The sequence below is a fragment of the Zootoca vivipara genome, chromosome 7 (assembly GCF_963506605.1).
Source record: "Zootoca vivipara chromosome 7, rZooViv1.1, whole genome shotgun sequence".
Taxonomy (NCBI): Eukaryota; Metazoa; Chordata; class Lepidosauria; order Squamata; family Lacertidae; genus Zootoca; species Zootoca vivipara.
Genome location: NC_083282.1, coordinates 50,725,736 through 50,737,802, shown reverse-complemented (window position 1 = coordinate 50,737,802; position 12,067 = coordinate 50,725,736). Strand labels below are relative to the sequence as shown.

Genomic DNA, 12,067 nt, shown 5'->3' with positions numbered 1-12,067 from the left:
TCTGTTAAAAGATAGCATGAGAGACATGTATCTCTCTCAGTTTGTTCATGGGTTCCTCAGATAGCTACGATGCCCCTAATCATGAAATTTGTGTGTAACAAAGAATGTGTGGAGGCACACACTGGCCCCACACTGATCTCAGACGGATGGGAACCTTAGTGGATCAAGGGCCACCTGATGCACACAGTACCAAGGCAATGCTTGTTCCCTTCACAGCTAGGTCCAAACAAAGTGAAGCAACAGGGGAGGCATAGATAAAGCAGAACACGCCAGCCAAGTGGCCAGTTCCATCGAGGAAGAATTGTAAGACAACACAGAAAGGAAGCAGATGTAGAGGACCTGCTGGCTGGCAGAAGTCACATGGCACAGAGAGTTACCTGCTTAAAGGTGTGCAGAACCTCCTGCCTCTGGCTGAAATGTTTGAAGAGGAGCTGAAGGGAACCTGAGACAAGTGGGGGGTAGTCGTGCATGGTCAAATGGATCAGCACCCGAAGGAACATCCGGCCTCCTTCATCATCGACTTCTAACATGCTGCTTGTTTTCCTGCCGCCAAGTTGAAAAAAGGACATCATATCCAACACTGGTTTTGGAGTTTCAAGAATGATTTGCATGCAATAATCCCAGATGTGTTGCATTATCTAAAAAAATTGTTTTTATGGTAGCTCCTACTGATTATCTCCTATGCCTACACTTTTGGCTCCGAAGAAAGAGATGCTCTTTGAAAAAGGCAATTGGGAGCACTAATAGAAGAGCTGGAAGTGACAAGAACTTACCCAACCCCAAACATGGCTTCAGCCTGCTCGCCTATCCGGTCCAGGTTCATTGCTGCAGCTGCAGGAAAAGGAAATGCATAGGAAGTGAGCAATGCTGTGCACCATTAGGAGACAACTCAGAGATGGTAATGGGGAATGTAAATAAGAAAGGAAGGGAAAACAAATAATCTGAACAGCTCCACATATCTGACCCTGTCATCCATCTCTGTCTCAAAGTTGATTTTTGGAAGGATCCAAAAGTGGCCAACACTCCATGGACCACTTTTGACAGGCAGGTGGCCCACCTTTCAATCATCTGATTTCATATGACATCAGATGCATCCTGTAAGGTCAGACATTTCTTCATTAGGTCCAGAAAACCTCAAGCTGCAGAGGAAGAATAGGGATTCCTCCTTCACAACTGCAGCTTGATTCTGAGACTTTTAAAATCTGATGTCCCTTTCTGTTGCCATGCAAAGGGAGATATTTGCAGCTGTGGCTTGATTTCAAAAAGCACCAAATGCAAGATAGGCTTGCAAATGGAAAATCAGGAGTGCACCCAGGCTTGGGAAAGATGGGCATGATTCACCCTAAATGGCTCATAATAATACTAATAATAATAGTTCCCCACCATTGCTTTCCTGTTTAGAATGCAGATGGGGAATCTGTAGCTCTCCAGATGTTGCTGGATTCTTATCAATCACAGTCAGCATGATCAATGGTAATGCATGATGGGTGTTGTAATCCAACCCCATCTGCAGTGTTACAGGTTTCATTGATCTGCAGGTAAAAGTCTAACACCTGCCTGCTTTTGTTCTGTCTATTAAGGCACTATGAAGTTAGAAAGGATTCCATGACACAGTTCAAGTAGGGAGAAAAGACAAGGGAGGTGTAGGAGATTACTTGTAGAGTCAAAGGCTGGAGCTGTTCCATCCGCTCCGCTGTCCTGCATGGGATAGACCTCTACAAATTCTTTCTTGAAGACAGAGAGCAAATAGGAGATCCTGTAATCCAGGCGTACATTCAGGATGAACTGAGGAAGAACAGAGAGTACGGAGAGATAATCAATCAATCAATCCAATTTGCACACCTTTCCAACCTTTCATCATCACTTTCCCTTCTTAAGCCCCAAGTCAGTGTTAAGAAAAGGTCCATCATGAGCAACTACTGGTTTCACATGGTCACAAGGTCTCAGGAACTTCAGACTTGCCCTAACCTGCAAAATCTCTAGAATTTTCAGCTTCGTTTCCATCACCACAATGTTTTCATTTTCTATGCTCCTTCCCCTATCAGCAGGTTCAGGAACTACCACGGCATTCATATTCGAGGGACCAAAGATGGACTGCTTCCTGCTCAGCACCATAGTCGACATCATCTGGCCAACACCATGGATGGACCTCCGGACATTTTTCCCTGGAAGAGCAACCACAAAAATCATGGCCAAAGCTGGTCCTACTTACATAGACATCTTGCAATGGCTATTTGCTGAGCTTTGGCTGGAGATCAGCAGAAAACGCACCTCCGCACTCAAACCAAAGGACAGTTGAAACTGAAAAATATCTGGTCTGAGTCCTTGGCGGGTAAGCAGAGCACATTTTTATTTCTGTGCTAATTTCAAGTTATTTCCCCTCATTATTCTGTCGACATCTTTATTTCTTCTGAATTGTCGTCCAGTGTATGAATATTCTGTTAAGGTCATTATATGATCCTTGCCAAATTACGCCCCGGCCACGAAGAGCGAGTCATGGTCATATCCATTAAGTGAATCAAACCAAATAAAAAGAAATGTGTAAGGTGAATTGTGGGGTTTTCCTTTAACCATTTCTGGTCAATCAAGGTTCACGGAATGAATTATGCTTCTTCCGTAATTCGTAAAACAGAGATGGGGAATCTGTGGCCCTTCAGATGTTGTAGGACCGCCAACTCCCTCCAGCCCAAGGCAGCATAGGCAATGGTCAGGGATGATGTGAGTTGAAGTTTAGCCACATCTGAGAACCAAGTGTCTGTCCTACCTAAGACAAACAACCCCTATCTAACACCATACCCTTGCAGTGCTTTATTAGACTGCAGCATTTAAAAATAGGTGCTATTTTTAATTTAAATGATGGCATTTGCCCTTAGCTCAATAAGATGAAGACTCACTAGACGTACCAGTCATATCATCATTGTACATGGCCTGCATCATCAGCTGAGGGTTTTGGACACAGTCTATGATGCCAAGAAGAGTTCGTGTCAAGCGCAGCAGCTCACTAAAGCTATAGAAGCCAAAGTAGATGAGATTGTGGGCAAGACTGACAACCTGAGAAAAGAAAGAAAGAGAGAGAGAGAGGTTTTACCAAACTAGTGGAGATGAAATCGCTCTTGAAAAATGCCCCAAACTACCAATGAGGTCAGTAAGAGCTGGTGGTGTCTGAAGCCATCCATTGGCAACTTACTTTCCTAATCTGACCTGATAGTGGCAGTAGTGAGAACTAGTTCTTCCTCAGTCTTGGGGCGAAGTTACACGTGACATGAAAGACCTTATGGACCAGATCTCCCAGTGCCTTTTACTTTTGTTAAAAACAGCCACCAGAGCCCAAATCTGAATTGAGTTTGCAGCATCGGGGAAGATGGATTATACGTTTTTGAAGCTGCTATTAACTGACCTCAAAAGTGAGCTTGTTCTTCTCCTCATTAGCAAAGGGCACTGCCTCACTGACGACATTGTTGAGATAGTCCTCCACAAATTCCATGGTGCTGGCAAACTTATTCTTTTTGTCATCCCTTGAGCTATTCACATTGGCATCATAGCTGAAAAGGAGATTGAACGAATGAATGAATGAATGAATGAATGAGGTACCTAATCTCCAGCACAGATAAACTCTAGACTTTCTGAATACATTGAATTACAGGTAATTTACAGGGAGGTTGAGTTCCTGGCCATTGCACATATAAGCAAACCTGCATTAATCCAGAACTGCCCCCCACTAGAAAACCATTTTTTTAAAAAAAAACACCCAGAAAACCATTTAAAAACCCATTTTAAAAATTGCTGCAAACCCCTCAAGTCTCTCTGGCCTCCTTTGAGCACTCTCTCCAACTGCCTCTTCCACACCCAAACATTCTCACAAAGGTTGCTGGCCATTTTTTCCTGCTCTCCCACCCTCTTTTTTTACCATGCACACCATTTTCAAACCATTTCTTATTTCCCCCTATGTACACCATTTTTGCATCATTTTAAAAATTATTATTATTATTATTATTCAGCAAAGCATGTAAAGCTGAGGGTGCATATGTTAAATAAGTTGTGAGTTACCTGCAATCAACATGGTGGCTGCATTTATGACATCATTTGGGCATGCACACACACTTCCTAGAAGGTTATTCTACCTGGGCCATCCATATTGTCCATACCGCCAGATGGGCAGGGTATAAATAAACAATTATTACTATTATTATTATTACTGTGACCAGTGAAGAGGATGGGATATGGACCTAGAACCTTCTTGATTAGAGTTAATCAATCTTGGTTTCCAGATATTGCTGGACTACAAATCCCATCATCCCCTGTCAGCTTAACCAATGGTTAGGGATGGTGGGAGTTGCAGTCCATCAACACCAGAGATCTAATGTTGAAGACCACTGTCCTAGTTGCTATGGTCCCCCCTCATACATGCATTCCCTTGTCCTCCAGGTATTCCTTACTCTTTGATGGTGATGGCTGTAGGAATCTCAGTCCACAGACGTGCAAACTTCACGGGCATCACCTTCTCCTGCGGATCCCTATCCACATGTACATGCAGCATGAGATGACAGAAGGAAGCCCGGAGGTCAAAGGGCAACATTTCATCTGCCATGCAGAGGAAGATGAGCTCCACACCCAGTTGCTTGGATATTTCCTTAATGGCCAAGTATTGCCTATCCATGCACATGCGGGCAAACAACTTCAGCTGGTATCTGTAAAGGGCAAAAGCAGGGATGGAGAGGAGACAAAGAGCGAAAAGAGAAAAGTCACATAAGTATGAGCATGTGCGGAAGGTTAAAAAAAAAGAGAGCAAATTAATAATTAGTAAAGTCGAAGACTTTTCCAAGGCAGTTCCCTGTCAGTTCAGTTGTTCTTGTTTAACAAAAAGACTTACAAATGCAAAAAGCTTGAAACAAACATCAAAAGAATAAAACAGCAACATTTACTAAAAGTGATCATCCTGCAGTATTATAAACAGCTTTTTTTCTTTAAAAAATGTTTAGGGGCACTCTTATTTTGACTCAAGAAAATAACCATTTTATAGTTCAAATCAGGAAAAATAAATACAGTAAATGGACAAAAGTACAAAGATTGACAAAATGTTTAGGGATATGCGTACCCCTGCGTACCCCCAGGGGAAAAAAAGCACTGCTACTACCCCACCCCACTAAAAGATTAACACTACAACATGATGCAGCCAACAGAGGGGAAATCAAATTATGCCTACAGGTACCATTATCACAACAGAGTGACTGAAGTTCTGTTTAAATAACAACCTGCTAAGAGGACTGTTTTAGGATTGCTACTTAGGGTAACAGGCAATAATTGCTAAAGAGGAAAAGGATGGGTTGAGGCCCAGGCAGAAACAATACCAATGGAGACCCGCTTGATACCTATAGTAGCTCAGGACGTTCTCATCGTGGGCATTGCCTGCTCGTGCTTCCTGGGCGAGCTGCCGGATGCTCTTTTCATGGTTATCGTTGTTTCGGTCACTCCAAGTCAGCCACACCTCTTCCTCAGAAAATTCAATACTCAAGTACTCATGAGTCTGGGACATCTCCTTCACAGGTCTCAACCTGGAAAAGCAGAATGGGACACTGAACCAACCCATAAGATTGTTTCCCCCACTTTACAGGCAGAGCGGCAACAAAGAGGAAAAAAGGAACCTGCTGAATGCCATTTACCGTGTTTCCCCCTTTTTAAGACACCGTCTTATAACTTTTTTCTCTCAAAAAAACACAGGGTGTCTTATTTTTGGTGGGGTGTCTTATTTTTTTATTACCAGTATGGTTTTTATTATGGTATGTTTTATTATTGAGGAACCAGACACTCCAGTTGACCAAGTATTTTGAGCACATCTGTCTGTATGATTTCTCAGTTGTCTTTAGGTAGACAATTGAGTTTTGTGTTGGATCCTGTGCAATGATCAGCCCAGCAAACCATTCTAAAGGGAAGCCAGTTGCAGAGTTTCCAAAACTTCTCATGGCAAAGAAATGAAGCAGAATTTAGGAGATAATTTTGTACTCATGTATAAAAACACAGTATCAGTTACCATACTTCAAAATGGATGTCACAAGCATCTATCTTGTACTTGGGACTAGGAACGGAAATAAAATTATCTCATAAATGGTGGTCCTGGGGAGTAATCAAGAAGAAAAAGGAGGAAAAATGGTAACCCTACTTGTACCTTGCAAAAGTACAACTCAAAACATATTGTTAGACTACATTGCAACAGCAGGATTGCCAACTTATTTTTACTGGCTCTGCTCATGTGAGTGTAAGAGCAACCTGCTGTGCAAAAAATAAACTTCCTTTAACTAGTCCCCATTTTCAAGCCCTTTGCTGCTTAGTGCAAAGCAGAAGAGGGCAAAGCAAACCAGCAAGCAGGTGCAATTGACGCTGCTCTGCCCGACTTCATTCTGCATCCCTCCACGCTGCCCACGATTCTTCTGCCCTGGGGTCAACTCACAAACCCCCAGCTTCTCTTCTGCCTGGAGAGAGGGCTTCATCCAGGAGTCTTTTCCAACGCTCCAAGCTGCTGCCGCCAGTTCCGGGCGGGGGGAGGCAGGCAGACTTCCTTGGCAGGGCCAGGCGGAGGCCGCTGGCTCAGGCGTTCCACCCGGACCGACAGGGCGCTCCAAGTGCTTGGCGCTGTGGAGCACTTGGCGCGCTCCACGCTGCATCCGCCAGTTCTGGGCGGCGGGGAGGCAGGCCTCCTTGGCCGGGCCAGGGGGAGGCCGCTGGCTTAGGCACTCCACCCGGCCCGGCAGGGCGCTCAGCGCGCTCAGCGCTGCAGCCACCAGTTCCCGAACACAAATGCCAGAGGGAAACAGAGCTTCCCTGTTCCTCCGCGCTGCTGCTGCTGTGGCCGCTGTCTCCTCCTCCCGCTTCGGCAGCCCTCGCTGCAGCTTCCCGCTTTGGCGCGCACTGGCCTCGTCAGCAGCCACGCGCGCACGCTGCCGTCCTTCCACACGTTTTCCCGGGCTCAGCCTCGGCAATGGAATTCCCCCCTCTTCGCCCAGCGAACTGCCGCAGCAGCAGCAGCTGTTCCCGTTAACGGGCTGCTCCAAGCTGCTGTCCCCTATTACGGCCGCAAGCAACAAGCCTCTCTCTCTCTTTCCTCCTGCCGCTCGTGCTCCGTGCGGCACTGCTGCACACTTTATCGGCGCTGCAGCAGCCGCCACCGCTTACAGGCGCCGACCCGACCCGGCAGGCTTCCTCCTCCTGTCGCGGCCGGCGTGCTGGGTCCCGCTAGCTGGCTGGGGCACGCGGAAGTATGGCTTATTTTCGGGGTATGTCTAATAGTTCTCAAATGCTTAAAAACCCTGCCATGGCTTACTTTATGACTACGTATTAAAAAGGGGGAAACACGGTAACCCCTAGGCCAGTTCAAAGCTGGTAAGGGACTCCTCTCCACCCATAAGAACATACGAAGAGTCTGCTGCTACAGGCCAATGATCTGTATCAGGGGTCAGCAAACTTTTTTGGCAGGGGGCCGGTTCACCGTGCCTCAGACCTTGTGGCGAACCAGACTACACACGCCCACAGATGCATTTTAATTTAAAATAAAAGGACACCGCTTACCTGTGCCTGCCCTTGAGAGTGGCAGAGGCTGGTGGCGGCGGAGGGACGAGGGGTGTGAAAGGGGTGGCTGGCTCCAGAGAGGCGCTGCAAGAAATGGCGCTCAGCCAGCTCAGCCCAGCCCCTTTCCTCCTCTACACAGGGTGGGGTGAAGCCAGGAGGAGGGAGGGAGGAGGTGTCGCGGTGTGGGGGGGGGAATGGCGCAGGGAAAAATGGAGGCACAGGGGAAAAAATGAATGGACAGAATCGCCACGCCGATCCAGAGACCCTTCGCGGGTTGGATCCTGAAGGCAATTGGGCCGGATCCGGCCTCCAGGCCTTAGTTTGCCGACCCCTGATCTCTATAGTCCAGCATCCTGTTCTCACAGTGGCAAACTTGATGACTTTGACAGTGTTTTCCCCACTTGTGATTTCCAGTAACTGGCACTGCAGCTGGCAGACAATGATAGCCTTACCACCCCCTGTCTCTCCCTCTTTCTGTTTTTTCTATTAATCTGTCCATTATTTTTCTAATTTGCTTTCCGACTACAGAACGAGGCTCCAATAATGGCCACATTACGATGTAGTAATTTAATCTTCAGGATACACTGACTCCTTCAGGGAGGCTATAATATAATGCTTTCTCCATAATCAGCACCATTTGTCTGTAATTCTCCTCACTCATGCTGGAGAAATAACTAAATCTGGAAGAAACTGAACTTAGTTGATCGTCTACTCACAGTACAGAGAAATGTTTTGGAAGGCAACCCTCAGACTTGAGTTAACCTACAGTTGGAATTTGCCGAAATGAACTGTTTCTGAATTATTACGGGTTTGTATTGAACTGTGTCCTTTTTTTAATGAATTGCTGGATTTTGCTTATTGAAATGCTCTTGTGTTTGTTTATATCATTAGACTGATGAAGTGTTGTTTTTATCTGTTATTGCTGTGTGTATTTGTTACTGTTGGCAGCCACTCGGAGCTCAACTTAGGGCACTGTTGCGATTTTCAGATAGGATTCAATTACATCTGGCAAATTCAGGCTGCAGAGTCAAAGTTAATTGGGCAAAAAAGCCACTTCCTCAAAGGATCAGACTTTTTGAAATAAGGAAAGTGATGGGGAAATGCACTTAAAAGTGTGGGATGAAACTTCCTTGGATGCCACATCATCTAACCTCCCTGCAAACGAATCAGCATAAATGCTCAATAAACAGGTTTCCTGGAAGCTCCCTTTGTTGTTGGAAAAGCAGCATACAAATATAAAATCAAGTATATAGTAAGATCAAAGATTAGAACTCTTCTCAATACCTTCTTCATTAACTTGTTTTACTCATTGACCCAAGATACTCATTTTTTATTTATTTATATGGGGTGCTCTTCCCAATTTTAACTGATATGGGCTGAAAGTTACCCTTTCCAGAGAAGGTAATTTCTAAGCGGAAGACTAAGGCAACTCCAGTGTTCAAAGGAACAGGGCACTCTAGATACTCACTCAGTTTGGATCAGGATGTCAGTGTTCTTGGGGTCCAGCACACACTTGCAGATCAGTTCCTGAGTGACAGGAATGGCCACATGGTTCGACACACACAAATCTGACAGATAGTCTAAAAACCTAGGAGACATAGGAGAGGTTTTATCATATCATCTTCCAAACAACCTAGAAGGACTACCTTCCGCCCAGGTGTATCTGAGCTGCTTTTGGCTGGATTACGGGCAGGAAATCAATCCTCTTCATGATCCCACATTGACACATAGCAATCAAACATCAAGCTTTTTTTTTTTAAGAACGTCATTCTTAACATCATAGAAATGGGTATACAGTGGTACCTCTACTTACGAATGTTTCTACTTATGAATGGAGCTCCGTCCGCCATCTTGGATGAAGTTTAGATAGGATTTTTTCTACTTACGAATTTTTAGATAGGGTTGCTTCTACTGTACTTACAATTTTTTTCTCCCAATGCATTCCTATGGGATCCGACTTACAATTTTTTTCGACTTACAAATGTGCGTCCGGAACGCATTAAATTCGTAAGTAGAGGTACCACTGTATATTTAAGGACAACCCAGTGCATCTGTTATCTCAGCTATCAACACTCGCTGTGTAAGTTTCCCCCCCACCTTGTCTGATTCAGACCATCCTTTTGAACAGTTTTCCTGTGCGTTTACTGCCAGTGCCTTCAACTCCTCCACCTACATGACTAACACAGCTACCCTCCAGCAATCCGCTGCCAACCCCACTATATCCACAGCACTTCAGTTCCCTTTAGTCAAACAAACCTAGCAGAGTGACCGGCTTGTGGTTTTTCCACACTGACAAAAGGGTAGAGTTCACATAAAGCAGGAGAAGGGAACCTTTTTCAGCCACGTTCGCTTGGGGAAAACTTTCCAGGGGCCCACAGGGCAGTGATGGCAGGGGCAGAGGCAATGGGGGGCCAAAAGGGGAACAAAAGGTGTGAGACCCTTTGGACGGCAACCTTCAGAGGTTCTCACATACCGTGTTTCTCCTAAAATAAGACGTGCCTCTAAAATAAGCCATGGCACGATCTTTTGAAGGCCAAAAAATGTAAGACATCCCCCCAAAATAAGACGTGTTGGGGGAGCCAGCGGGACGACCCAGAGCGAGCCGGCAAACGCAGCAGCGCGCGCTGCGCCGAGCCCCAGCACAGCGGGAGCCCCAGCACAGCGACGCGCGGAGCTCCGGCTGAACGGGCCCCAGGACCCGGCAGCGGGCGGCGCGCGAAGCGGCAGGAGCCGGCAGGAGCCGGCAGCAGCCCCAGCCGCGCCGCGCTGCACTGCGTGAAGCCCAGGGACCCAGCAGCGGGTCCTGGGGCTTCGCGCGGCGCGGCTGAGGCTGAGGCTGCTGGCTCCTGCCGGGTCCTGCGGCTTCGCGCGCCGCCCGCTGCCAGGTCCCTGGGCTTCACGCGGCGCGGCGCGGCTGGGGCTGCTGCCGGCTCCTGCCGGCTCCTGCGGCTTCGCGCGCCGCCCGCTGCCGGGTCCTGCGGCTTCACGCGGGACTCGGCAGGAGCCGGCAGCAGTCCCAGCCGCGCCGCGTGAAGCCCAGGGACCCGGCAGTGGGCTCAGCGGGCGGCACACGAAGCCGCAGCACCCGGCAGGAGCCAGCAGGAGCCCCAGCCACGCCGCGCCGCGTGAAGCCCAGGGACCCGGCAGCGGGCGGCGCGCGAAGCCGCAGGAGCCAGCAGCAGCAGCCTCAGCCGCGCCGCGCTGCGTGAAGCCCCAGGACCCAGCAGTGGGCGGCGCGCAATGCTGCAGGACCCGGCAGGAGCCGGCAGCAGCCACAGCCGTGCCGCATGAAGCCCTGGGACCCAGCAGCAGGCTCAGCGGGCGGTGCAAGAAAGCCCCGTACCATACGTAACAATAAGACATCCCCCGAAAATAAGCCGCGATGTATTTTTTTAAAAGAAAAATAAATATAAGACGTGTCTTATTTTAGGAGAAACACGGTATACCCACGCCCAACTCTCCAGCCTCCATCCAAGCATGCAAGAGGCATTGCCACAACATACAGCTGCCATGGAAGGCACCACATGGAAGGAAAAAGTAAAAGCATTGGGAAATATGTTTCCCTTAGTATTAGGACCCTGAACTAGAATCACCAGCTAGCCAGAAAAAGCAGCCTCATTTTTCAGTCTTTAGCAACAGCTTGATTTAGCAGCTAAAGCTCTTTACCATGGAGATGAATATTATCACCTGCTAACTGCTGCAGATGAAAAGGCCTGGTTCTAAAGTTGGCAGCTCTGGCTGCCTCACTGCCAGGGGGGCGACACACACCTGGGTTCCCGGTTCTTTCGCACCAAGCTCACAAATGTCTCCACCTCCGTCTTGGTGATATGTTTCTCGAGCAGCTTGCGGTTGTTGTGCAAGAGGGCAGTGATGGTGTCCTCGGCCAAGATGTCGTAGCCAATCTGGGACTGCATCATGCCAAACTGCTTGGCAATATGTTCCTGCGGGACGAGGACAACACGCCCGAGTTAGAACGGCAAGTCTAATTCCTCACTGTCTGAATGCTTTGTTTCCCACATGGATCATCATTGTGCCTAAAGGTCTCAGAATAATAGAACCCCCAAGTTCTATCTCCTACAGACTTACATCCTCATGTCGGCGAAAGCCTACCTGGTTCTTGCGATAGTCTTCCTGGGAGTGCCGCAACACCCTGTAGCAGAGCCGGAACATGTACTGGTAGGGAGCATTCTTCTGGTCAGACAGCTCTTCCAGTCGTACGAGTGGGCCTTCCCCACCCTTGTCCTTGAATGGAGCCTTCAGGATCCCAAAGATCTACCCAATGGAAATGGAAGTTACCAGTCATACTGAAAAGGACCTGCAGGACCAGTTCTGGAGAGTGGCCCTGGAGGTCTTCTGTTGGGCCCCATGATGGCTGTGCTGCGGGGTCCCACTGGGTCCCATGCTGAGTGATGGAGAAAGACCTATTACAGGCATCCCCAAACTGCGGCCCTCCAGATGTTTTGGCCTACAACTCCCATGATCCCTAGCTAACAGGACCAGTGGTTGG

General features: G+C 47.8%; 1 protein-coding gene across 1 annotated transcript in view; it reads right to left on the bottom strand.

Moving 5' to 3' along the window:
• The window catches only part of ITPR3 (inositol 1,4,5-trisphosphate receptor type 3), a 116,814-nt gene that overhangs the window by 37,491 nt on the left and 67,256 nt on the right, over window positions 1-12,067 (bottom strand). Inside the window, exons 15-25 of the mRNA XM_035124051.2 lie at window positions 11,671-11,832; window positions 11,329-11,501; window positions 9,029-9,148; window positions 5,370-5,552; window positions 4,437-4,688; window positions 3,398-3,542; window positions 2,904-3,051; window positions 1,969-2,165; window positions 1,656-1,785; window positions 774-831; window positions 378-543 (exon numbers count right to left, since the gene is read on the bottom strand). Coding sequence (XP_034979942.2) covers window positions 378-543; window positions 774-831; window positions 1,656-1,785; window positions 1,969-2,165; window positions 2,904-3,051; window positions 3,398-3,542; window positions 4,437-4,688; window positions 5,370-5,552; window positions 9,029-9,148; window positions 11,329-11,501; window positions 11,671-11,832 — 1,734 coding nt within the window. The remainder of the gene's footprint in view (window positions 1-377; window positions 544-773; window positions 832-1,655; window positions 1,786-1,968; window positions 2,166-2,903; window positions 3,052-3,397; window positions 3,543-4,436; window positions 4,689-5,369; window positions 5,553-9,028; window positions 9,149-11,328; window positions 11,502-11,670; window positions 11,833-12,067) is intronic.